This window comes from Podarcis pityusensis (genome assembly GCF_964106645.2).
Source record: "Podarcis pityusensis genome assembly, chromosome: Z".
Taxonomy (NCBI): domain Eukaryota; kingdom Metazoa; phylum Chordata; class Lepidosauria; order Squamata; family Lacertidae; genus Podarcis; species Podarcis pityusensis.
The window spans coordinates 50497797-50525342 of record NC_138044.1 but is presented as its reverse complement, the minus strand read 5'-3'; the positions used below and the strand labels follow the sequence as shown (position 1 = coordinate 50525342).

At 45.6% G+C, this 27546-nt stretch overlaps 1 protein-coding gene across 4 annotated transcripts in view; it reads left to right on the top strand.

The window, feature by feature from the left end:
• LOC308468269 (integrator complex subunit 6-like) overlaps positions 1 to 27546 on the top strand; it is a 41192-nt gene that overhangs the window by 5769 nt on the left and 7877 nt on the right. For 2 of the 4 annotated variants that reach the window (XR_013981541.1, XM_080990331.1), the window contains exons 3-13: positions 1943 to 2092; positions 3022 to 3111; positions 5227 to 5410; positions 8624 to 8752; positions 9282 to 9445; positions 11233 to 11385; positions 19053 to 19185; positions 21931 to 22025; positions 22834 to 22944; positions 25292 to 25507; positions 26827 to 26950. Coding sequence is in view for 2 of the 4 variants with exons in the window: in XM_080990331.1 (XP_080846457.1) it covers positions 1943 to 2092; positions 3022 to 3111; positions 5227 to 5410; positions 8624 to 8752; positions 9282 to 9445; positions 11233 to 11385; positions 19053 to 19185; positions 21931 to 22025; positions 22834 to 22944; positions 25292 to 25507; positions 26827 to 26950 (1549 nt within the window). In the remaining 2 variants the exon portion in view is untranslated. Of the gene's footprint in view, positions 1 to 1942; positions 2093 to 3021; positions 3112 to 5226; positions 5411 to 8623; positions 8753 to 9281; positions 9446 to 11232; positions 11386 to 19052; positions 19186 to 19369; positions 19450 to 21930; positions 22026 to 22833; positions 24019 to 24048; positions 24263 to 25291; positions 25508 to 26826; positions 26951 to 27546 lie in introns of those variants that run through there. The other 2 variants (XR_013981542.1, XM_080990332.1) reach the window with 2 other exon arrangements.

Here is a 27546-nt window from a genome sequence, read left to right as displayed (position 1 = left end):
TGCCCCGCAAGACGAATGCCTCGCAAGACGGAAAACCCGCTAGACGAAAGGGTTTTCCGTTTTTGAGTTGCTTCGCAGGACGAATTTCCCTATGGGCTTGCTTCGCAAGACGAAAATGTCTTGCGAGTCTAGAGATTTTTTTTTTCGCTTTTCCCCCCCTTTATCTAATCTGCTAAGCCTTTAATAGCCTTTAATAGCCTTTTAGCAGCTAATCCCCTAAGCCTTTAAGCCTTTAATAGCCGCTAAACCGCTAATAGCGCTAATCCTTTAAGCCGCTAATAGGGTTGCTTCGCAAGACGAAAAAACCGCTAGACGAAGACTCTCGCGGAACGGATTAATTTCGTCTTGCGAGGCACCACTGTATTTACAACATTTGAAGGCAGTCCTGTTTAGGGAAGTTTTGAATGTGTGACATTTTAATGTATTTTTAATCTTTGTTGGAATACATTGGTACCTCGGGTTAAAGGGATGCGGGTGGCGCTGTTGGTTAAACCACAGAGCCTAGGACTTGCCGATCAGAAGATCGGCAGTTCAAATCCTCGCGACGGGGTGAGCTCCCGTTGCTCAGTCCCAGCTCCTGCCAACCTAGCAGTTCGAAAGCACGTCAAAGTGCAAGTAGATAAATAGGTACCGCTCCGGCAGGAAGGTAAACGGTGTTTTCATGCGCAGCTCTGATTCACCAGAAGTGGCTTAGTCATGCTGGCCACATGACCCGGAAGCTGTCTGCGGACAAACGCCGGCTCCCTCGGCCCATAGAGCAAGATGAGTGCCGCAACCCCAGAGTCGGTCACGACTGGACCTAATGGTCAGGGGTACCTTTTCCTTTACCTTTTACCTCGGGTTAAGTACTTAATTCATTCTGGAGGTCCGTTCTTAACCTGAAACTGTTCTTAACCTGAAGCACCACGTTAGCTAATGGGGCCTCCCGCTGCTGCCGCGCTGCCAGAGCACGATTTCTGTTCTCATCCTGAAGCAAAGTTCTTAATCTGAAGCACTATTTCTGGGTTAGCAGAGTGTGTAACCTGAAGCGTATGTAACCCGAGGTACCACTGTATTATTAACATAACATAACAAAAAAAGCAACAAAAACAAACAAAAAACCCCCTCAAAAAAAGAGAATAAAACGAAAGGGGGGAAAAAGAACGAACAAAAGAATACTGATATACACCCACCCACACCATATTTCCATTCTTCTTTCCTACTGTTTGACTTCCTTCATGCTTTGCACGGTTTTCTTTTTCACTTCTAGTAAATTCTCTTTCATACTTTGTTATAACCCCCTTTTTAACCATTTATAACCTATGTAGCACAAATCATCCTGCGGAGGTTAATTGAAACAAGTCCAAGTACAGTGGTACCTCGGGTTACAGATGATTCAGGTTATAGACTCTGCTATAAAATGGACCTCCAGAACGAATTAAGTTCTTAACCCGAGGTACCACTGTATTGATTTGGGGACACTGCTTTTTGCCAAAATATGTAAAATTAGATCTGTGTTGGAGGTGTAACAAAGTGGAAGGGACACTCATACATATGTGGTGGTTTTGCCAAAAAATCAAAAGTTTCTGGGACACGGTGTATGAAGAACTAAAGAAAACGTTTACAAATTTTTTTGCAAAGAAAACAGAAGCCTTTCTCTTAGGGATAATGGACACAGATATAGCCAAAGGAAACAAGAAAATCTTCCTTTATGCTGCAGGGACTACGAGAACACTCATTTCCAAAAATTGGAAAAAAAGAAATTACACCCCCCCCCCGCAAAAAAAGAATAAATAAATTATTTGATTATATTGAACTGGCCAGACTTAACAGAGACAATTGGGGGTCACCCCAAGCAAAAAATGTCAAAGAATGGGGAAAATGTAGAGTAATTCTATATGTCTGGGAGACATTTTTTTAAAAGTAGGGCTGTCACAAAGTGTGGAATAATGTTATTTTGCAGGCTGGATGGAAGGAGAACCATGCCACTTTTATGAATGAACTGAAAAATCTGCAAGCGTCAGGACTGACCACCCTTGGACAGGCCCTTCGATCCTCGTTTGATTTGCTCAACCTCAACAGATTGGTGTCTGGAATAGACAACTATGGACAGGTAATGGATTTAATATAATTTAATTTCCTCACTGCCTTTCCTGAAAAACCTTAGCATCTAATCTTTAGGATGTGAATATTTGCTGCCGCGTTTAAAATAAAGCAAACAGGCCACTTGGGGAACTCACTGCTACTTGCTCCTCCAACTACCAGAGCCTGAGAAAATTGCCTATTTAGTACCTTGTATGGTGAGCCGAAATACTTTCTGCCAGGGGCCAGAGCAGATCTATGTAGATCTATAGATCTCATTTGCATGTTGATGGCTGTGATCCTCTAATGCAGGGGTGGCCAACTCCCAAGGGATCTACTCAGAGTTAAAAACTTGTGGTGATCTAACCACTTTTCTGTTTCAGTGTATCTGAAGAAGTGTGCATGCACACAAAAGCTCATACCAATCACAAACTTAGCTGGTCTCGTTAAGGTGCTACTGGAAGGATTTTTTTTATTTCATTTTGACTACGGCAGACCAACACGGCTACCCTTTTGGGGGGTTCAGGTGTCAAGATTGTTGAGGTTTTTTTTAGGAACAGGAAGGCCCATTTTTTTTAGGGGTTCAGGGTCAAAGCTTGGCAGGGGGTTGGACTCGATGGCCCTTGTGGTCTCTTCCAACTCTGATTCTATGAAAGCTGTTGAGCTTTTTTTAAGGAAGGTCTGTTTTGGGGGGCTTTTTTAGGGAGGAAATCCCCGTTTTAAAAAATGTTTTTGGGAGGTTAAAGGCAGAAAAAAGGGTTAAATCGCTCACAAAAAGGGCATGGCAGGAGTCAGTTTTAGCGATGCTAAGGAAAGGGAGCCAGAGATTGACCACGATCTACCAAAACCTCGCTAGGATCTACCAGTAGATCGCGATCGACTTTGTTGAACTTCCCTGTCTTTAATGGATCCTTTGTGTTTCAAACGTTAACACAGATATATTTTCCCTCCTCTCTGTAGGGAAGGAACCCATTCTTTTTAGAGCCCTCGATTTTAATTACTATCACGGATGGAAACAAGTTGACAAATATGGCAGGTGTGCAGGAGGAGGTAAGCTTTCAACTGGAATATGACTGCACTGAATGTGTTCTCCTGCCAGGAGTTTGAAAAGCACTCCTGTCTGATATTCCCTGCAGTGTTAGTGCTGCTTGATAACCATTGCATGTGGAATTATTAGTTATGTTTCTATCCCGTTCTTCCTGTCTTGCTCAGAGGGAGATCAGGCTGGAAGAAGATGCAAACATGGGAAACTGTTTTAAATAATAATAATAAATTTTTATTTATATCCCGCCCTCCCTGGCCGAAACCGGGCTCAGGGTGGCTATTATTTATTTTTAAAAGACATCTGAAGGCAGCCCTGTTTAGGGAAGTTTTTAATATTTAATGCTGTATTGTTTTTAGTACTGGATTGGGAGCCACCTGGAGTGGCTGGGGAAACTCAGCCAGATGGGCAGGGTATAAATAATAATTTATTATTATGACATCAAATATATAACATTGGTATAAAATCAAACAATAATTCAATTACCTCCTCAAAACAAGTCAGGAACAAATTATAATTGTAATTAGATGGCTTTCTGCAGGGTTAGAGTTGGGAACATTCAGAGTCAGGTTGCTGGTCCTTCTAGCTCAGGATTCCCTGCACTGACTAGCCGTGGCTGTTCAGGGTTTCAAACGGGGCGTGCCCAGCCTTGCCTGAAGATGTTGTCCTTGTTGAGTTGATTAGTTGTGCCCGACTCTTCATGACCCCATGGACGAGAGCACGCCAAGCACTTCATGTCTTTTCGTTTTTCTTCTAGTAAGCATGAAAAAGCCAGTTCTCTTCCTGGTAGCAATGCCGTACTTTTCTAGAATTAAAAATCAGTCAAGACACTTTGCTTTCCCACCTGCAATAGGGCAAGTGCTTCTCCTCCGGCATCCCTTGTAGCCGAGTAAGATTTTCTTCCATAAATATGGATTTTAACAGTGAGCCTGTAAGTGACTGTGGAGGCCAATTCTGGATTCACACATCCTTCCACAGTGGGGACATTGGTTTCTGGGCGGGAGTTGATCCCAGCGAGTCTTCCTTCCTCTTCGCCCGTTTCTCCCTTGCGTCCCGAGTTTGAGTGTCTTCAAAGCCCACGACACCTTTGGTCAAGGCTGTTCTCCCATTGGAGCGCTTGCAAGCCAGTGCTTCCCAGTTGCCGATGTTCGTACTACATTTTTTAAAGATTTGCTTTGAGATCTTTCAACCTCTTTTGGAGACCACAAAACAGACCTCAGCGTAACACTCAAAGCGGAAGTGTGGCACTCAAATCAGAAGCAGAACCAGGGCCATCTTGAGCACATGCGCCGCCAGGGTGCAAAGATCCGCCCAGCGACCCCAAATTTTGTTGTGTTGTTGTTGTTTAGAAAGCGATTGGGGTGGATCCGGCCCCCGGGCCTTAGTTTGCCTGTCCATGGACTAGATCAGGGGTAGGTAACCTAAGGCCTGGGGGTTGGATGTGGCCCAATCGCCTTCTCAGTCCGGCCCATGGACGGTCTGGGAATCAGCGTGTTTTGACATGAGTAGAATGTGTCCTTTTATTTAAAATGCATCTCTGGGTTATTTGTGGGGCATAGGAATTCATTCTTTTTTTCCTTCAAAATACAGTGGTGCCTCGCAAGACGAAATTAATTCGTTCCGCGAGTTTTTTCATCTTGCGGTTTTTTTCCGTCTTGCGAAGCACGGTGTCGGAAAAGCTTTGGAAAAGCTTCAAAAATCACCAAAGTCTTCAAAAACCTCAAAAAAGGCTACCACACCGCGTGCTATGAGTTGCTCCTCAAAGTCAAGTCACAACTGTATTAACGGTTTTAAGAAAAAGGAAACAAACTTGTAAGACGTTTCCGTCTTGCGAAGCAAGCCCATAGGGAAAATCGTCTTGCGAAGCAACTCAAAAAACCAAAAACCCTTTCGTTTTGCGAGTTTTCCGTCTTGCGAGGTACCACTGTATAGTCTAGCCTACCACATGGTCTGAGGGACGGTGGACTGGCCAATGGCTGGAAAAGGTTGCTGACCCCTGGATTAGATGTTCCCTGCGGTCCCTTTCAGCTCTGTGATTTGTGATTCTGTGGTTCCTTTTCAGAAGGAATCAAATGAGCTTACTGTTCTAGCGAAGTCTCTAGGTGTCTTGCCTTCCTTTTTAGCTTCATCTTCCTCTGAATTCTCCCCTTCCTGGAAGCGAGTTAACCAAAGAACCGTTTCGCTGGGATCAGAGGCTGTTTGCCCTCGTGCTGCGCTTACCTGGAGCCTCTTCAGTGGAGCCCGAACAGCTAGGAAGTGTCCCGACAGATGAGTCTGCCATTACACAGATGTGTGAAGTCACAGGAGGTAGCCTTTTTGCGCCTTTTTCTTGGTTTGCCAACCTCAATCCATCTACTTTGAAATCATGACGAGCATTAGTGCATTGACACGTAACATCTGGCTAAGCTTCTCATTTGTGTCTATATGTGCCTAGATGCCTGTGTCAAACCAAAACCACCAGAAGGCCTGTATTACACAAATCCAGTTAAAAAAACACACACGTAATAGGCCATATTGTAACAATTGCAAAGTTCTTTACTAGAAACTACTTACTTCGTGACATAATACATTAAAAGATAGCTTTTCAGTTGATCACCAGGTCCAGTATGTACAAAATACAAATCCTGTTTTGTCAGTGCCATAGTACGTTTTGATCTAATTTCTCTAGTTTCTCTTGTATTTTCCTGTCTGATGTATTCCTTAGACGAGTGATATGAAATACTCTTCTAAGTGTCTAATGAAGATGATAGGGTTGGCAGGCATACTGGACTTAGTGATCAACTGAAAAGCTACTTTAAGTAGTTTAGGTTTTCTGGTTGTTTTGGTTTTGCGTTTTGTTGTGGCTGTTTATACTAAAAAAAAATAATGGGTACACTGATGTAGAAAAAGACAAGTTATTAAACATGTTTACCTTCTTTCAGAGTGAAGGTGACCAGGTGCTTAATGGTGACATGAACTTTGAGTCTGTATCTAAGCAAAAAGGACGTTTAGAGAGGCATGGAGCCTCACTTGCTGAGTATGTTAAGAATAATTTGATTCCTAGAGGGTTACGCATCCCAAAGGCACCTACTCAATTCAAAGAGGATAACAGATTTGTGGAAAAATGGGTGTGAACAAATTCTCAACAAATGTTCCAGTGATTTAATGTTGTTAATAATAGAACAATTCGTAGCCAGTTTAGACCAGATTAATAAGGATATAGAGGAGGCGAAAGAATGTCGTGAAGCCAAGCTAAACAAACTTGATTATGACAAACTCATACAAACGACAGAAGAATACATGAAGAACTTCTCTAATGAACTCACTAATTTGAAAAGGAAGAAATTAAGTAGAGATCATAATGACTATTCAACAGGTGGAGTTTATTTATGGCTTACCCCCACTGGACAGGTTGAAAAAAAGTCCAAGAGACCTACTAATCAACAAACCTTGACCACTCCTGCAGATTATGATACACTGGTATAATAATAATAATAATAATAATAATAATAATAATAATAATAATTTATTATTTGTACCCCGCCCATCTGGCTGGGTTTCCCCAGCCACTCTGGGCGGCTTCCATAGAAACAAAAAATACAGTAAAATACTGGTACCTCGGGTTAAGAACTTAATTCGTTCTGGAGGTCCGTTCTTAACCTGAAACTGTTCTTAACCTGAAGCACCACTTTAGCTAATGGGGCCTCCTGCTGCCGCTGCGCTGCCAGAGCACGATTTCTGTTCTCATCCTGAAGCAAAGTCCTTAACCCGAGGTACTATTGCTGGGTTAGCAGAGTCTGTAACCTGAAGCGTATGTAACCTGAGGTACCACTGTACTTCTAGTTTTTCTAGCTAGAGTGGAACAGATGAAGATAGGGAACCTAGACTCAGATCATTGTCTGCCTGTGCCAGCATCTCCCAGTGCCAGGTTCTTTTGTCTGCCAACCCTATCATTAGACACTTAGAAGATTATTTCATGTCACTCGTCTGAGGAATACATTAGACAGAAAAATACATTTTACATTTATGTGTATATGCCTATGTCTGCAAAAAGGTCCTGAATGGGGTAACTGTGCCCCTGAAGGACCAGGTGCGCAGCCTGGGCTTCATTTTGGACCCTTGGAGGCGCAGGTCCATTCTGTGTCCAGGGCAGCTCCATCTGGTACGCAGGATGAGACCCTCCCTGCCTGCAGGCTTTCTTGCCAGAGCGGTGCACGCTCCGGTTATCTCCCACTTGGACTACTGCAATGCACTCTACGTGGTGACCCGTGAAGGTGACCCGGAAACTACAATTAATCCAGAATGCGACAGCTAGACTAGTGACTGGGAGCGGCTGCTGAGACCACATAACACTGGTCTTGAGAGCAGAGCGAGGACCACCTTCTCCTGCGCTGGTCGGCTTCCCGTTGGCTGCAGGAAGCTCCTGCAGCCAATGGGAAACTGCTCGTGCCTCCTCCGCACCGGAAGCAGTGTTGTTAATAGCATTTGTGCATGCGCGTGCACACTCCAGCCCACCACAGTGTCTGTGGGACCATGAACTGACCCCTGAGATAAAGCTTTTATTTCCTGCTAAACCTAGAAGTCAGGTAGGCATTCAACCTAGCGCCAGGTTCAACTTCCTTGGCGGTGTACCTCATGAGCTAGCAGAATGGCTTGCATGAGAGAAGGCTACAGGAAGTCACTGTGTTTCTCATGGCTGGTTGCACAACAGATTGCTGTAGCCCCGATCCGCCTTGTTGCCCATCCAGTCTCAAAGTAAACCCATTGGCGTTGCTGTTGTGCAGCTATTCTCACCCTTACGCTAGCACAACAGCCCTTGCACTGGCTGTTTGAAAACATGGAATCTGTGCCATAGTTTTGTTCTGAGGCAGGCATCCCCAACCTGTGGTCCTCCAGATGTTTTGGCCTGCAACTCCCATGATCCCTAGCTAACAGGACCACAGTGGTCAGGGATGATGGGAATTGTAGTCCAAAACATCTGGCGGGCCAAAGGTTGGGGATGCCTTATCTGAGGTATAATAAGACCGAAACCCGTGTATTCTGTTCAGTGGCGCTTCTTTACAAAGGGGATGAACAAGATTCAACAGCTTGTGTGCAAAGTTAAATATCCTCCGCTTTAATCAGGCCAGGCATTGGTGCCATAGGGAAGAGAATGGCAGGGGGCGCTTGTACCTCCCATACAACAATACTGATGTCTTCTTTTTTCCCATAAGCTGGTATGATGGAAAGTCTACTTCATGGGTAGGCAAACTAAGGCCCAACCGCCTTCTAAATCTGGCCCGCGGACAGTCTGGGAATCAGTGTGTTTTGACACTTATTTAAAATGCATCTCTGAGTTATTTGTGGGGCATAGGAATTCGTTCATTTTTTATTTTATATTTTAAAATATAGTCCAGCCCCCCACAAGGTCTGAGGGACAGTGGACTGACCCCATGCTGAAAAAGTTTGCTGACCCCTGGTCTGTTTCAATAGTAGCCTTTTGCCATATTCACAAGTCATGTTGCCTTCAGAATCTCCTTATCTCTTCGCTTTCCATTATAGGACGTTCCTATTGTGTTCGGACTCAGAGGATGCTGAACCAGTGTTTAGAATCTCTTGCTCAGAAAGTTCAGAGTGGTGTTGTCATAAACTTTGAGAAATCTGGACCCGATCCACCCTACATTGGGGAAGGTATGGTAAACGCTTTATGACCATTGTAAACTCTTAAGGTTTGCAAATGTGTAAACGTCTTTGGTAAAAAAAAAGGACGATATTGCAAAACCAGAGTAGATTCTGTACACAATATTGTATTATAACTTTGCTTCTGACATTTCTGTTGAACAATTATCTTCAGTTCTTTGAATGCTTAAACTGGTTCATTTCTTGCTCCGGAAATGATTCTCCTGCTGCATGTTTTCATTCTTGGATGCAAAACTAATCTTTATCTTAAACACAAAACCACCACGCAGACTTTTTAATCTCCCCTCCCCCAAATTATCTTAGGCACAAAACCAGTCAATAGACCTACTTTTCCCAAAACAGTCTTAGATGTGCAACCACTACACAGACTTCTTTGTTTTTCCAACTCAAAATATCATTTTTACAGCTAATCTGTTCGCTCGTGGCTTTGAGAAAACACATCTAAGTAGTGATTGGAAAAGTAATGCTTGAGACCTAATGTGCTGTACTAACTTATTATTGTTCTCCTTTTGGATTTTAGATGGAGTTGTTGATGTCACCAGACCTATCAATTCTTTTGGTTCTCAGCCATGGCACAGCTGTCATAAGCTCATCTATGTGAGGCCTAATCCTAAAACGGGCGTTCCTGTTGGGCATTGGCCAATTCCAGAATCCTTTTGGCCCGATCAAAATTCACCAACACTGGTATGTCGCAGGGCTTTCAAGCTTCTTTGCAGATACGGTCAACACAAATGTCTTTTGGTGACCATTGGTAATGTGGTGGAAAGTAGCTGGACAGCTTAGTCGATAGAGCATGAGACTCATAATCTCAGGATCGTGGATTTGAGTCCCACCTTGGGCAAAAAAGGTTCCTGCGTTGCAGGGGGTTGCAGGGAAAGCAAATGATCCTTGCTTTCCCTTCCAGCTCTGATTCTCTGTTTTCAGATCGCATCCAATCTCAAGTAACACTGGGTAGCCCTAATACATGGGTCAGCAAACTAAGGTCCACGGGTTGGATCAGGCCCAATTGCCCACGGACAGTCCTGGAATCTCCGCTTGGATCGGCGTGATTGTTCGGGGTTGCGCCATTTTTTTGCATTTTTTTTGAGGTGCCTCCCCCCACACTGCCTCCTCCCTCCCGGCTTCTCCCCATCCTGCGAAGGAAGGGAGCTGGGCTTTGATTGGTGCCAGCCAATCCGAAGCCTCGTCGCCCACGCGCCAAGGTGTGGCCCAGGCTCACCATCTGCCCTCTGGCCTCTCCACCCATGGCCGCGCTGTGGGCATCGTGATGGCTGCGTCGCGGGGCTTTGGCTGGAGCTGGGTGCGTCTGTGGGCCCTGTGCCTGGCGCCCTGGAAAGCTGGCCCGGAAAGCAGAGGCGGCGGCGGCTCCCAACCGCAGGCGGAGCGGCGGAGGAGGTAGGAAAGCAGGGGGGGAGGGGCTGGGGGAGAGAGAGAAGCCCCCTTCTGCTGCACGTGCGCAGTCCGACCCGCCACAAGGTCTGAGGGGCAATGAACCGTTCTCCTAAAAATGTTTGCTGACCCCTACCCTAATATCCCCCCTTGCAACCTCTTAATTCTCCCACTGTGGGGATCATGTAGGCCAGAGGTCAGCAAACTTTTCAGCAGGGGGCTGGTCCACTGTCCCTCAGACCTTGTGGGGGGCCAGACTATACTTTGAAAAAAATATATGAACGAATTCCTATGCCCTATAAATCACCCAGAGATGCATTTTAAATAAAAGCACGCATTCTACTCATGTAAAAATACACTGATTCCTGGACCATCTGCGGGCCAGATTTAGAAGGCGATTGGGCCGAATCCGGCCCAATCACATTCTTATCCGGCCCCTGGGTGATCTGGGAATCAGTGTGTTTTGACACAAGTAGAATGTGCCCTTTTATTTAAAATGCATCTCTGGGTTATTTGTGGGGCATAGGAATTCGTTCATCCCCCCCTTCCCCCCCAAAATCTAGTCCGGCCCCCCACAAGGTCTGAGGGACAGTGGACCGACCCCCTGCTGAAAAAGTTCGCCGACCCCTGTTACAGACCAACCTTCTGGAACATTGTGACTAATGTATTCTACATTTTGAACACTTGGTGCTGGATAGCTATTGAGCTAGCCATTCTTTGCGATGTTTTGTGGAGTATTATGAAAAAAGGAATAAATTAACCTAGCTGGCCAATTGGCTCTTGGGATGACGCCCTGTAAGCTCGGTAGTGGCACCCGCCCTGTGGAACACCTCCCACCAGATGTCAAAGAGAAAAACAACTACCAGACTTTTAGAAGACGTCTGAAGGAAGCCCTATTTAGGGAAGCTTTTAATGTTTGACGGACTATTGTATTTTAATGTTCTGTTGGAGACCGCCCAGAGTGGCTGGGGAAACACAACCAGATGGGTAGGGTATAAATATTGAATTATTATTATTGTTGTTATTTCCCTTTTCCTCCAAATGGTTCTTATGCCCTTTCTTCCTTCCCCCCCACTTCCTAGCCTCCCCGCACAGCCCACCCAGTGGTGAGGTTCTCCTGCACGGATTGCGAGCCCATGGTGATCGACAAGCTTCCATTTGACAAGTACGAGCTCGAACCATCACCTCTAACTCAGTTCATCTTGGAGCGGAAGTCGCCTATTGTGTGCTGGCAGGTATTTGCGATATACCCATTCCAGGGTTCCCAAGCCAGTCCGGGATAAACTTTGCAGGTGAAAGTAGAGAGAATGCCCTGTATTAGTCTCTCTCTCTCCCCCCTCCCCCCCATTAGCAGCCAGGTCGTCGCATGTTGAAGACCGTAGCTTGGGACCTCAGCATTTGCAATCCAGCTTAGCAGAGCTGGAGAAGAACTTTCTCTTCCTGAGGACTGTTCCGAGTTGAAACATTGGTTTTCGACATCTGCCCATGCGCCATCACAGAATTTGCAGAATTGCTAATCCCTTACAGCCCTTTAGTGCCGCTACATGCCACGCTTTTTAGATAAAAGTTCAGAGAAGTTGCAACTTTTTTAACAAAAAAAAAAGGTAAAGGGACCCGGGACCGTTAAGTCCAGTCGCGGACGACGGGTTGCGGCTCTCATCTCACTTTACTGGCCAAGGGAGCCAGTGTTGTCCGCAGACAGTTTTTCCGGGTCTTGTGGCCAGCATGACTAAGCCGCTTCTGGTGAAACCAGAGTAGCACACGGTAACGCCGTTTACCTTCCTGCTGGAGCGGTATCTACTTGCACTTTGACGTGCTTTTGAACTGCTAGGTTGGCAGGAGCAGGGACAGAGCAACGGGAGCTCACCCTGTCACGGAGATTCGAAGCGCCAACCTTCCAATCGGAAAGGCCTAGGCTCAGTTGTTTAGACCACAGCGCCACCCGTGTCCCTTTCTGCAACGTTTTGAGAAGCTCATATTTATAATAACAATACAAGAATTACCAAAATGGATCACATTTTATTCAAGCCTAGCCTTATCTTCATTTAAGGAGCCCAAGCAAAAGCATTATTTTTCTCCCAGGCCATTGGCTAACAAAACCATCTACCGTGCCATGCACCTGTGCAGAACAGGCACCTCCGGTTGCGGAAACCTTGGGATCTGATCGGAGTCGAACCCATTGGCAACCGGAGGTACAGTGGCACCTCGGGTTAAGTACTTAATTTGTTGCGGAGGTCCGTTCTTAACCTGAAACTGTTCTTAACCTGAAGCACCACTTTAGCTAATGGGGCCTCCCGCTGCTGCCGCGCCGCCAGAGCACAATTTCTGTTCTCATCTTGAAGCAAAGTTCTTAACCTGAAGCACTATTTCTGGGTTAGCAGAGTCTGTAACCTGAAGCATATGTAACCCGAGGTACCACTGTACCACTATATCTTGGTTTGATAAGGGGGAGGGGGAGAAGGAATCTTTGCTTTGCAGAAGCAATGCCTCCCCATAAACCAGGTATGTCCAAAGTGCGTTCCAGGGGCCTCATCTGGAAGTAAGGGAGGGGGACGGGAGGAAGTCAAAGCTCAATTTGCGCCAAGATCTATGTGATGAAGAAATTTCATTTGGTTGTTCTAAAGCAGGCATGTCCAAGGTCCGTTTCGGGGGCCCAATCTGGCACGCTGGTTGGTTTAATCCGGTTTATTTCCTGGGGTAAAGTCCAAAAAAAAACCCTCAACAACTTCAATCCTAAAAAAAGCTCAACTTTGGGGTAAAATCCTAAAAGAAGCTCAACAGCTTCAAACCCCCCCCAAGTTCAAAAACTTCAGCTCTAAAGAAAGCTCAATTTGGGGGTAAATCCTAAAAAAAGCTCAACAGCTTCAATCCCAAAAGAATCTCAACAACTTTGGTCGGCCCTCACGCATTTTCACTTCATCAAATCTGGCCCTCTTTGGAAAAAGTTTGGGCACCCCGATCTCTGGTCTTAAACTGTGAGTGTGGGGAGTTATTGTTTTGGTTTGCTACTATACTATTCATTTTTGTGTCTTTACACCGTAGACTGCGTTTTGATCCTCGGATGAAAGGGGGGTATAGATATTTAATAAATAAAAGACATTGCCTTCTGATACTTTTAATTTAAAAGGTTTTTTTTTAAAAAAATGGACTCTGCAGCCCTTGAACAATTATTTATCCAATCATTTGCAACTGACTTGAGTGGGAAGTTGATCAGATCCAGAGCATTTTCCTAATTGCTTAAACAATTGTCAATCAAGTGGGTAACACTATCTCTATTATTCTTAGTCCCGTGTACCAATTTTAAGTGGATTATTTGAGTGATCTGTTTGAGTAGCCAAAAAAGCTCCAATTACCCTGTGGAGGAATGGAGATTTCGTTTTAAAAGATAAGTCTGCTGGGTGTTGACAGTGTGAGACTGCCTTTTGAGCAAGGGCTGGTGATGAGTTTTCTTGCATTTGGGTTCTAAGAACATGGTTGGGTTTCCTTTTTCCTCTCCTCCCCCCCCCCCATGTACACTAATCTGTTAGAAATGAAAAATACAAAACAATAACCACACATAGAAAACAAATAATACACCCATGTGACTTTTCTCCTCCAATACCCGTCATCTCTTAACCTTTAAGTCAGGCATCCCCAACCTTTGGCCCTCCAGGTGTTTTGGACTACAATTCCCATCATCCCTGACCACTGGGGTCCTGTTAGCTAGGGATCATGGGAGTTGTAGGCCAAAACATCTGGAGGGCTGCAAGTTGGGGATTCCTTCTTTAAGTTCTTAATTAACATTGCATCTTTGGTATCTCACCCCCAATACTCCCAATATATAACTTTTTTCTAGTTTCACTTTGCAAACTTAATCTATACATATCAACATATTACCCTTAGAGCAGTGTTTTTTCATGTAAATTCAAAACTTTGCCATTCTGTCCTTAATTTCTGGCATGTCTGATACCTTATGGCTGCTGTTAAATTTACTAATTCTATAAATTCATTTAATTTACATCTCCAATCTTCCTTTGTGGGGATATTTCCGTTCCAATTCTTTGTAAGTAATAATCTCACTGCGGCTGTGGTTGGGCTTCAAACCCACAATGGCCTTCCTAGAAGTGTAGCTCTGCAGAGCTGGTTCTAGCCATGTATGTTTCTTTGGTCTGTGAATTGGTGGTGCTGTTTTATTTCACCCCAGATTTGAACCTGGAAAGATCTCCAGAGCCCCATAAGATGTAAAAAAAAATCCAAATGCAATGAAATTGGGGCTTCTTCTACAGCCTCCAACACCTGGGGTTGTTCTCGAATATAGTGTGTCTTCTCCTCTTCCTCCCAAACCCACCAGTTCTTAGCAAGAACCTGTGGCTGTTTGGTTTGATCTCCCAAGGGCTGGCAGTGGAGTGGTCTGTTATTATTAATAATTATTAATTTATTATTTATTCCCCAGCCACTCTGGGTGGCTTCCAACAGAACACTAAAAACAGAATAAAACTTCAAACATTCAAAACTTCTCTAAACAGGGCTGCCTTCAGATGTCTTCTAAAAGTCCGATAGTTGTTTATTTCTTTGACATCTGATGGGAGGGAAGGCCCGCCGAGAAGGCCCTTGGCCTGGATCCCTGTAACCTTGCTTCTCGCAGGGAGGGAACTGCCAGAAAGCCCTTGGGAAAGGAACCCCGGCATCTGGGATGCAGACGCTTCTTCAGGTCTACTGGGCCAAGGCTGTTTAGGGCCTTTGAATTGTGCTTGGAAACGTCCCGGGAGCCAGTGCATGTCTTTCAAGACTGGTGTTATGTGGTCTCGGCGGTTGCTCCCAGTCCCCAGTCTGGCTGCCGCATTCTGGATTAATTGCAGTTTCTGAGTCACCTTCAATGGGAGCCCCACGTAGAGCCCATTGCAGTAGTCCAAGCGGGAGATAACTAGAGCATGCACCACTCTGGTGAGACAGTCTGCAGGCAGGTAGGGTCTCATCCTGCATACCAGATGGAGCTGGTAGACAGCTGTCCTGGACACAGAATTGACCTGCACCTCCATGGACAGAGGTGAGCCCAAAATGACCCCCAGGCTGCGCAGCTGGTCCTTCAGGGACACAGTTGCCCCATTCAGGACCAGGGAGTCCCCTCCCCAGCTGTTCACGCATAACAGTACTTCTGTCTTGTCAGGATTCAACCTCAATCTGTTAGCCGCCATCCATCCGCCTCCAGACACTCACACAGGACCTTCACTGCCCTCACTGGTTCTGATTTAAAAGAGAGGTAGAGCTGGGTGTCATCTACATATGGATGAACCCCTAGCCCAAACCCCATGATGATCTCTCCCAGCGGCTTCATGTCAACGTTAAAAAGCCGGGGGGGGATGGAGCCCTGAGGCACCCTGTTGTCTCCCATCCAGAACAACGCACCCTTTCACTCTCCGAGGGCCGAGAGAGGGGAGGCAGGGGCCGTAGTTGTGCTTCAGGCAGTGAAGATCTGATTTTAATAATAGCCCACCATCTGGACAAGTGGGGCCAATACCACTGAAAAGTGCAGTAGTTCCGGACTTCCGGGGTGGCGCCGTCGGCAATGGCGGACTCCCTCTGATCTGGAGGGACTAGCTCCACGCAAAACGGGTCTTTTCCGCTACGGCGAAGCGGGGACCCTTTCAAAAATCACAGGCGGATGAAGCCTGTGACCATGGGACTCGGCGGACACCTTTAGCGCCCCCCCCAACCCGCAAAGGAACCCACTAACGGGCTCCGGAGCGAAGAGGGGGAAGTGGCGCGGTGCTGAGAGTCAACTGCTTCCGTGGAGCGAAGCCGCACAGCCATTGCCGGAGAGCGCTGCCTTTTTCCTGGGACAATTTGGCTTCTAAAATAATCACCCGTGAGTACTTAAATTTCGGACAATTGGACTTTAAATAAGGACTTGCGAGCAGAAAGGAAAATTGGACTTAAAAGTTTACCTCAATTTGGCACTGAAACGGGAAGGTCTAAACAGGAAGTCAGCCTTCCGTTTCTTTGTAGATAGATTAAAGCAAAGACATGGCAAACTAGAGCTCAGAAAATCGCTTGTAAAAGATTAACTTTCATCATTTAAAATTGTTGAACCCCCTTCGGAAGCAGGAGAAGAGGGGGGATTTTTTCGGACTGTTTAAACCTGCAGAAGTGAGTGTAAAGTAAAGTAATTTTCCACCGTCCTGATCCTGGAGCAGGGTGTCAGGACTGATGTTTATTGAAGCTCATTGACCAGAGACAAACGTTTTTGACAGATAGCTATAAGAAGAGAAACATTGATTCCATTGTTCCCCTTCGCATTTTAAAGGAACAAATATTGACAAAATATCTGAAAAAGGAAACTTTGTTGTTAGACTTGTCTTTAAAAGAAAGATCAAATAGAAGTTTTCCCCCTAGAGGGAGACTGTGAAACTGTAACCAACTCCGGGGAGCTTGCAGCTGTTACAGATTACAATCGTGGGAATAGACTTCTGACCTTGCAGGACAATGTATTCAGAAGCTCTGTTGTGTGCTTTCTGTAAAACAAATGCCCTACTGGAACAGCTACATGAGAAGACGGACTTGATGACTGATGCGATCAGAAATTTTGAACAGGCAGTGGGAAATTATATGGAGCCCACCCAGGAATTAAATCAGGAGTGTGCCCTGACAGAACAGATGAGGGAAGAGGATGTTGCTGAATCTTGGGCGCCAGAGATGAAGGGAGCTGTGGCCCAGCAGGAACATGAGCTTTTGGATTTGACAAATGAACTTGGAAAAAGTCAGATTTGGAAAGATAAAGTTTGGTTTGGTTTGGAAATGGGGGGTTGGATAGACCCCCCTATGCAGGGATGTTTGGACTTTTCAAATCTGGCAATGGGCTGTGAGATGTTTGGGGTTGTGGGGGCTCTTAATTTTGGAGGGATTTTGAAACATGTTCTTAAATACCACATGGAGTTTAGTGTGGACTATGGAAAAGGGGCTGATTTGTCAAGAAGGGTCAAAAACATTGTTAAGCTGGAGTTCCCACGAGTGAAAGGAGCAGGAGACAAAGGAAAATACAGTTATAAATATGAAGAAGAGCCGCGGAAGGGACATGGAAGAGACTTAAGGGCCTTGGATACAAGGTTACCAGGTTAATGCGCTAGATCGATGGGATAATAAGGACTGACAAAACCTGGGACCAGGAGGAAGGGACGCTGGATGAAGATTGGATTGTTTTTATTTCTTTTTTTTACTACTAGGATTGTTTTATAAAATTGATGAATGTTAGAAAAATGTTGGAATGAAATTACTTGGCTTTAGCAAAAATGTTTAAAGAATTATGTAAGAATATTATGGTTATGAGAAGTTGGTAAAAATAAGATTTAAGTTTTAAGCTTTAAGGTTCTTTATAGTAAGATAAGATTAAAATAGATTAAGGTAATGTAATGACAGAATATTATGAAATATGGAAAGGATTTGCCGCGACAATTAACAACTAGGATACAAAAAAAGGGAGGAGGAGGAGGTCAAAGAAAGAAGGCAATGACAGTTGAGGATTTGAGAATGATGGATTTGTTTTTGAGTGTTTGTGGTGTACTTTTGTTTTTTTGAATTTGTATTGTTTGATGTGGTTTGTTTTTTCTTTGTTTTTTCTTTCTCTTTTTCTGCTTTGTTCTCTTTTGTAATTCTAAAAATTTTCAATAAATATCATTTGAAAAGTGCAGTAGTTCCTTAATAGCTGTACCCCAACATCAAGGAATAATACAGTGGACCCCGAAGGTAACGTATCTTTCCAGTTGTGAATGCAGCAAACCCGGAAGTGTAGAAGCGCCCTATCTGGAGGACCCACTGTAAAAGGGCCTATCTAAGCACTTTAAATTTTAGGTGATTGGAAGCTTTGATGCACTCTCTAGTCCAGGGGTGGTGAACCTTCAGCCTTCCAGCTGTTCAGCAACATCCGAAGGGTTCCCCTACATATTGTTCTGTGGACTGGAATTGGGTTTGTAGTGAAACTGATGTCAATTAATGTGGAGCCGCCTCAGAGCCATCATAGGCTCGCCTGCTGATTCATAAATGTGTTACAAAAACAATAGGAATATTACTGCTTGAATATATTCAGCAATTCACTTATAACAGGCACATCCAACTGGTAGATCGTGATCTACCGGTAGATCACTGGATGTCTGTGGTAGATCACTGGCTCCCTCCAAAGAAGCTCAACAACTGGTTCCCCTATAAAAGCTCAACATTTTTGCCCTTCAACCCCGAAAAACGGGGCTTTCCTCCTCCCTAAAAAAAGTTCAACAGCTTTGACCTGAACCCCAAAATAGGGGGTAGATCACCATTACTGCCAGTTTTTAACTCTATGAGTAGATTGCAGTCTCTCAGGAGTTGGCCACATAACATTCATAACATTTTCTTTCTTCCAATCATAATTACAGGGCAGATCACAGCATAGTATAGCAAATACATAAAACCCACCGATCAAACAAAGTGAATTTACAAGAAGTTCAGTCAGCTTTTGTGGGTTTTCCCCCCATCAGCTTGAATCATAATGTCATGCAGACCAGCTGCTTTTCTCATGATCATATTAACTGGTGGTACTGTCCTGAGGTAACAGCTGTCCATAAAGGAATAAGAGTGATTTTATTATAGATAGTGTAATTATTGGACGCTTGGTTTGACTCTTGGTAGAAAGCTTTGTGCGTTGGTAGCTCTGTTCAGCCAGGAAACTTCCTTTTCTGTGTCTTGCAGGACCGTAAATGGGCAAAAAACAAGTAAACTGCCCAGGATTCCTCCCCTGAGCCTCTGAGAGAAGGGGGAAAACAATTGCGCTGTGACTATTGCAAAAAACACATGCCACGCCACGTCTGTGAAAACGCCAGGATGTTTTGAATTCCTCCGAAGGCCAGCAGCCCCTTGCATGTGCTGAACTTTTGTCTCTTCCTTTGTCGTTCTCCAGGTGTTTGTGAGCACCAGCGGCAAGTACAGTGAACTGGGCCACCCCTTTGGATACCTGAAAGCCAGCACCACTCTGACGTGCGTCAATCTCTTTGTCATGCCGTACAACTACCCTGTCCTTCTCCCTCTGCTAGGTGAGTGTGGTGCAGAGTGTCTCGGCGCAGCCGAGCAGGAAAGGGAGCCTGTCTGCCCGCGGTGTTTACTTGCCAGCCGTTTTCTTAGGTGGGACGGGAGGCCGGAGCGCCTCGAGGGTTGCAGGCGGCTCCATTGGAAGGAGAGGGATTTTTACACCCGCCCTCTCCCTTTTTCTCTCTGCAGCAGAGGAGGAGAGCCGCCTGCTTCGTGGGCATGTTTGACGCTGCTCACCTCCTCGACTCGTAGCTCCTTCCTTAATTGGAGTAAGGTTCAACCTCCGTTCTTTTCCCCTCTTTCAGGACGTTGGTGCCTGCATAGTCTTTGGCAGCAGCGTTGTGTCGCCCGTTTTTCATTGGGCTTTGTGAGCTGGGGGCGCACATTTCCAAAGGGGGCACACGGGGAAGAAGGCATCCCAGAGAGGACTAGAATATGGTTACCAGATGTTCCTGGGACCACAAATATATGCCTCCAAGAAGCAAATGGGATTAGAACCTTTCAAGAAGTGGTCCAGGAAACAAGAACAACTCCGTATGGGGCTGTGTGTTCTTCCAGAGAGGCAAGAAATATGGTTACCAGGCAGCCCCATTTCCCGGGGAAAGTCGCCGGATTTACAAACCTCTCCCTGGACAACATCCATCCCTGGATTTCATTTCATGTCCCCGGATTTATATTTTAAGCGTTGTAGATTTATTAGTAGGAAATGAACATTGCGTGATTGGTTCAATGGCAGAAGACACATCACACAGGGACTTAAGGTGAGGCAAAATGGCAGGTGCCACAGCAGTGAGCAGCTCCAGAAGCCACTGGAGCCAATTGCACTACCAGGCTACTGAGGCTGCCGCCGCCACTGCCAAGGAGCAAATGACGCCCGACGCATCAACTGGGGGAACCACTAACCTGCCCCCTGCGACCCAAATCGAGCCGGGGGTGAGAGCATCCAGCTGACTGCCCAGTGGTGCTCCAGGGCCAGGAAAACCCCAGAGCCAACGCAGGGAGGAGGAGAGGAGGAGGAAGGAGAAAAAAGAGGCAAGCCCCGACCTTGACGTGCCACTGCCGGATATCGTCTGGGGACAGATTTGTAAATCCAGGGACTGTCCCCGGGAAACGGGATCGTCTGGTAACCATAATATAGAAGTGCATGCGCCTTGAGCTATTTCTTGCCTCTCTGGAAGAACACACTCGCACACCCATACGGAGTTGTTCTTGTTTTCTGGACCACTTCTTGAAAGGTTCTAATCCCATTTGCTTCTTGGAGGCATATATTTATGGTGGCTGCATTTTAAAAACACAAGCTCTGCTGAACCCGCTCTTCCGTGCCCCCTTCCCCACAACTCTTTAATAGAAGGTTTTGGGGAAATGCTCAGGCAGGCTTCATGAATCGCCTGGGGCTTTCCAGAGGCTTTGAATTGCTTTGGTGCAGCTCATGGTGTCCTGAAGTGATCTCCTCTTGTTTCTCTGCCCCCAAAAAAGCACAACTGTGAGGTTCCTCCTGACTGCAACCTGTTAAAAAATTCTTTCCCCAACATTCATGTAGAAAGAATCGTACATCAGAGGACTCTTATTTTTGTCTGCATCAGCCTTCCTTGTTCAATAGGTGCTATTTGTTGGATGTGTGGCCACTCTTCTGAGTGGTACCCCTTCTGTCAAATAACCCTTGGATTCTTCCAGGAATTAAGCTACAAGGAATTTTGCCAGTCTCAATAATGGCACATGTAGGGTACCTTGTTTTGGGTCAAGCTTCTGCTGGGAATAGTTTCTCAGATACTTAGTATCCTAATTTACCATACTTTTTTTGTGGAAAAGACTAGGTTATTTTTTACTCTAAAACAGGCTTCTCCAAAAATCCGTTCCGGGGGCCTAATCTGGCCCCCCGGTCAGTTTAATCTGGCCCCTGTGGCAGTTTATTTCCTGGGGTAAAATACTAAAGAAACCTTAACTTCAACCCTAAAAGAAGCTCAGCAACTTTGGTTGGCCCTCATGCATGTTCACATCATCAAATCTGGCCCTCTTTGAAAAAGGTTTGGGCACCCCAATCTAAGGCCTTTAAATTGTGAGTGCGGGGAGAGGGGTTAATTGATTTTGGGGTAAAATCCTAAAGAAAGCTCAACAACTTCAAAAGGTGGACAACTTTGGTTGGCCCTTTGGTCAGCCTCCACAGCCCTTCACTTCATAAAATCTGGCCCTCTTTGAAAAAAGTTTGGAAACCACTGCCTAAAAGAATGTTAAAAAACCGGGGGTCATCATCTCCCCCCATCTCAATAAATTTGTGCCCCCCAAATAGGGGTCATATGATACATGGAAAAATATGGTAAATACACACTTACAACATTTCACTTTCAACAGTACCACAGAATTAATAGTTCAAAGTGTGGGCTCTCCCCTTTGCATGGGATTGTAAGGGGAATATACGGAATGTGTTGGCATCTAAAACGAGAAGAATCTTAAGTTGTTTAGGACTTCAGAGGTCTTCAGACTGAGCACTGCTGGTTCCCTTCATTCAAAGCTGTGATTGTTACTCTGCTAAGGTACAGCTTAATTTTTGTCTCTGTGGATCCCTTCCACTGCCTGTGTCAAAACTGGATATATAAGGAGGAGAGAGGCTAAAGAGAGAGAAAAGCCCATGGAAGCATAAAAACTCTCCAGATTGTTCTCAAGGGACGTTCCCGCGGAGCATGACTCTGCTCGGATACTGTGACTGGAACATGGGGCATGTGGGTGACTGGTCTTGTTTCTCCTCCGTGCAGATGACTTTTTTAAGGTTCACAAGCTGAAGCCCAATCCAAAGTGGCGGCAATCTTTGGACAACTACTTAAAAACCATGCCTCCCTACTACTTGCTGGTACGTACCTCTTGCGAACTCAGTGGCCCTAAATAAATGAATTGGTGGCTGGCTGTCCTTGGCAGAGCGGTTTTTACGTGTCTTCTGCTGGAAACCAAACAGCCCACAGGCCAGGGTTCAAAAACCAAAAATGCTTTGCAGCTTAGCACGACTTACTGGCCCCTCGTCCTTGGATTGCTATCCAGTGCAAGTCCAGCATTTATTCTTTCGGCTCTCCCTCCTCCCCTTGGGAATACTTCTTTGCTGCGACTGGCAGTGTGGAAAAGCTCCTAGTGAAGCCCTCCTCTGCCCCCGGATAAATCTCATTTAACAAAGGGCTGGGCTGGGGAGGAAGCTGGGGGGCGCGGTGGAAGCGGCAGAAACCTCCCTCATCGCTTGGGCAAGACGCCGCTGTGTGGACTTGCCATATCCCAGCAATCAGGGACTCTCGCCTCTGTGTGGAATCAGCTGGTGGTGCTGCACTGCAAAGCACCACGCTCGCAGTGTAGCCCGATGCCCGCCGGCGAGCCAGCTGAAACCCACCTCGCTTCCCAAAGCGTCAATGCCAAGCTTCCTCAACCTCGGCCCTCCAGATGTTTTTTTGTCCTACAACTCTCATGATCCCTAGCTAGCAGGACCAGTGGTCAGGGATGATGGGAATTGTAGTCTCAAAGCATCTGGAGGGCCGAGGTCGCCTTTGCCTGCCTTAGCTTGACGTAACACTGATCTGCGAGGAACTTTAAAAAAACAACGGAAAAACTTTTTTTTAAAAGAAAAAAGAATATTTTTGACCCTCTTCTTACTCTTTTTTGTTTTGTTTTCCTTATAGCCGTTAAAGAAAGCCCTAAGGATGATGGGAGCTCCAAATCTGATATCAGATAATTTAGATTGTGGACTTAGTTACAGTGTTATCTCTTACCTTAAAAAACTCAGCCAACAGGTAGTATCGACAAAACCTTTGCAATCAGAAGTACATTGATGATGATGACTATGATGATGATTTGTTTTATTTTTAGTGTGTTTTGCTCTGGTTGTATAAATGCATTGCTTAAGGAATGTCGTGTCCCCCCCCCCCCCCCCCCGTTTTTTGAGATGGGTAAAGACTGGCCTGCATTTCCGTTTTCATGTAAGTCAGGCTTCCTCAACCTTGGCCCTCCAGATGTTTTTGACCTCCCAACTCCCACGATCCTGAGCTAGCAGGACCAGTGATCAGGGATGATGGGAATTGTAGTCTCAAAACAGCAGGAGGGCCGAGGTTGAGGAAGGCTGATGTAAGTGGTGGGGGCTGCTGGAAGAAGTTACTGAAGAAGAGGAAGACAACAATTCAGCTTACTTGTCGCGTGTTCTTAGTTGTTTGCTGCTAATGAGCATTGCAGTCAACATTGCGGATGATTTGAAAGAGTGGCAGCTGTCCAATCTTATGTGGCTGGTGGCCAAAGGCCTCCTGTCTTCCTGAACCCAGTTTTCATAAGGGCTACCTAAATCTGTAACATCAAAGAAGTGCTATTCCAGGTGTCAGCAAACTTTTTCAACAGGGGGCCGGTTCCCTGTCCCTCAGAACTCGTGGGGGCCTGGACTAGATTTTTTTTGGGGGGGATGAATGAATTCCTATGCCCCACAAATAACCCAGAGGTGGATTTAAAACAAAAGGGCACGTTCTACTCATTTCAAAACACACTGATTCCCGGACTGTCCGCGGGCCGGATTGAGAAGGCGATTGGGCTGGATCCAGCCCCCGGGCCTTAGTTTGCCTACCCATAGGCTATTCCAGGCTTCCTCAACCTCAGTCCTCCAGCTGTTTGGGGCCTACAACTCCCATGATCCCTAGCTAGCAGGACCAGTGGTCAGGTGCGATGGGAATTGTAGTCTCAAAACATCTGGAGGGCTGAGGTTGAAGAAGCCTGTGCTATTCTTTCCCTTGCTCAAATTCGCCCTTTCCCTGTGGTATTTAAGAAACGTGACCAGTGCTTCTTCCTGTTCTGGTTTTGCCTAACATTAAATAGAGTAACCAGTTGTTACCAAATTTTTCTGTGCATAAGATGAGGTTTTTTTGACCCAAAAATGGGGTTCAAAATTTAGGGTTGTCTTATACACGAGTAGTGCTGAGCAGGCAAATGGTTTTTTGGCGCGAGCTTGTAAGCGGCGATTGGCTGCTTGGTCATTTTTGGGGGGCGGATACTGAAAATGGCTCACCCGCCAGAACGCAGCGCACAACCACATGCGTTGCTCGCGATTTTCGGCATCCACTCCCCACCCCCCCAAACAATGAAGAGGCAAATCACCACTGAAAATCTCAGGCTTCTGCTTCGTTCCGGTGGGTGGGCGATTTTGGCATTTGCTGCTTGATTGTTGGGGGAGGGGATGCCGGAAACTGCTCACCTGCCGGAATGTGGCACACAGCCACTTGTGTCGCAGCTGCCCGGTTGCCGCTGTTAGCCCTCCCAATCCTGTTGCTGTAGCCAATAGACAGCTGCCCTTGTCACCGCAAGCAGGAGCATGATTGACAGCAAGCCGGACAGCTGATAGGTGGTTTCTGTGACGTGAGCGGTTGTGCACTGCCTTCTGGTAGGTGAGTGATTTTTGGCATTCCCCCCACATAGTCCTCGCCCCAAAGCTCAATCCCCCCTATTTTCTAAATTTTGAGGCCCCCAAAAGTCTTAAGTGTGGTAAATGCCGGCTAAAGCTTTCTACCTTCCTACGGACAAGGAGGATGGAAGGATTCAGCTCACACACAACAAGGGTGGATTTTGCTGATTTTGGAGAGCTTGGAAACATCACTTGAGTATCATGCCTGCAGTTCTAGAAAATCGGCCTTCCCCTCCAGGCAAAGCATCTTGAAATACTCACGCAAGGGCCTTATTGTCCAGTGAAAATCAAGTCCACTGGTGGCCTATTTGGCCCTCCAGCTGTTTGGGGACTACAATTCCCATCACCCCTGGCTCGTTTTGACATGAGTAGTATGTGTCCTTTTATTTAAAATGCACCTCTGGGTGATTTGTGCGGCCTGCCTGGTGTTTTGACATGAGTAGAATGTGTGCTTTAATCTCTGGGTTATTTGTGGGGCATAGGAATCCGTTCATTCCCCCCCCTCCAAAATCTAGTCCGGCCCCCCGCAAGGTCTGAGGGACAGTGGACCGGCCCCCTGCTGAAAAAGCTTGCTGACCCCTGCAACTCTTTCAGCATGTAGACAGCAGGCTTGGGTTGCCTTTTGACGCGGCCAGAATTTGCTTTACGCTAGAGTCGTCTGCGCTGCTGTTTGCTTAACGTGCCGTGTGCTTTTGTCATAGACGAAAATCGAGTCGGAGCGGATCATAGGGTCGGTGGGCAAGAAAGCCCCGCAGGAGACTGGCATTAAAGTGAAGAACCACTCCAGCGGCCTCTCCCCGATCCAGAACCGGGATTTCAAACAGCTTCTTCGAGGGATCTCGGGGGAATCTCCGCTCAGGCTGTCCGAAACAAGCGCGAAGGAATTTGCCGGCTTCCACATAGGGCTCTTCAACAAGGTGGGTGTGCGGCGACATTCGCTCAAGCATATGAAATGGAGTCATCGTCAGGATTGGAAAGAAAAGAAAAAAGGGGGGAATGGAGGGGAAGAAAAAATGGAAAGGAAGGTGATTTTAACCAGTTGTGTCCAAGCTTTTTCCAAAGAGGGCCAGATTGGATGGAGTGAAGGGCCGTGGGGGCCGACCAAAGTTCTTGAGCATTGTTTAGGATTGAAGTAGTTTAGGTTTTTTTAAGATTGAAGTTGTTGAGCTTCTTCTAGGATTGTTGTTGAGCTTTTTGAAGGGCTGGAGTTGTTGAGCTTCTTTGATGATTCAAGCCGTTGCTTTTAGGATTTTACCCCAAAGTTGAGCTTTTTTTAGGATTGAAGTTCTTGAGGTTTTTTTAGGGTTGGAGTTGTTGAGCTGCTTTTAGGATTGAAGTTGAGCTTTTTTTTGGATTTTATCTCAGGAAATAAACTGCCACAGGGGCCAGGTTAAACCAGCCAGCGGGCTGGATTGGGCCCCCGCAACGGACTTTGGACATGCCTGTTTTTAACTTTATGTAGTGGGTCTGTAAGGAGGCGAAGGCTTTATGGGAAATGATTTGTTATAAACTTTAAAAAATGTTGAAAATAAACATTTGTTTAAAAAACACACCAGAAGCCTTCTTATTAAGCATTGTAGGTAATGAAATTCATAAGCAAGATAAAAGCCTTTTTATCTGCAAGAACTGCAGCAAGGATATTATTAGCCCAGTGGTGGTAGGGTTGCAAGAAGTTTTGTAAGGTGGACTATCAATTACAGTGGTACCTTGGTTTACAACCACAATCCGTTCCGGAGGTCCGTTTCTAAACCAAAACAGGTTGTAACCCAAGGCGTGCTTTCGCCGATGGGGCCTCCCCCCAAAATTTGTTTGTAATCCTAAAAAAAGGGTTTTCATCCAAAAAACGGTTGCAAACTGGGAACCGCATTTCAGGGTTTGACGTGTTTGTAATCTAAAACTTATGCAAACCAAGACACCACTTTTATAATTTAAAAATGGTTGATTGACAGTTAGGATTTAATAGTAATAATTATAATTCCAAAATGCAGTATTAGATAGTAAGTGGGGAAACCATGAGTCGAGGAGGAGGGAAGTCTCAGGCTGTTGCTGCCAAAGGTTTTCTATATTATATAGCAATTGAATGTTACTTTGAAAATATTTGCAAAAACTAATAAAAATTATTATATATATTAAAAAATAAACAAGGTGGGTGTGACATGGTGCCAAGGGGGAACAAACTGCTTGCTTTGCAACTTCCATCTTTGCAAATGATCTGTTTTGTTTTGACAACAAACAGGATCTGAAGCCACAGGCTTACAGGAACGCTTACGATATTCCTCGCCACAGCCTTTTAGACCAGCTGACCCGCATGAGGACGAACCTGCTGAAAACACACAAGCTCATTCTTGGCCAAGACGAAGGTGGGTGCTGTGTTGGTGTGGCACTGAATTGAGGTTGACGTTTGGTTCCTTTAGGTCAGGGGCTGTTAAACCAAAGTCCACGGGCCAGATCCAGCCCAATCGCCCTCTGGATCCGGCCCATGTATGGTTCTGCAATCACCGCTTGGATCGGCGTGATCACCATTCCCCCCCCCCCATTTTGTTTTCGGGTGCTTTTTTTGCAATTCCCCCCTGGACTACATCTCCCAGCATTCTCCAAGGTTTTTTCCTTCATAACCAAAGATCAGATCTCTTTGAAATTTTACACAGAAGTCAATAAGAGAATGAGGATTTCAGGAAAAAATACACCAGTACTCAAAAGATTTTATAAATGCCTTTTTATGGAGAAAAATAAAATAAAATGTACATGTGCTGAGGGTCTCGAGGTTTTTGAAATTTTGAAGTACTATAATTATTATTTTTTTGAAATTTTGAAGTGCTATAAAATTTAAACCGTTTGAGATAGAGGGGGAAAATTTAAGGCGATTTCTTTCAACCATAAGGGAAGGGTGTGTACACCAAGTTTCATCCAAATCCCAAGATGGTGGGTGACATGACCGCATTGACATGACGTGGAA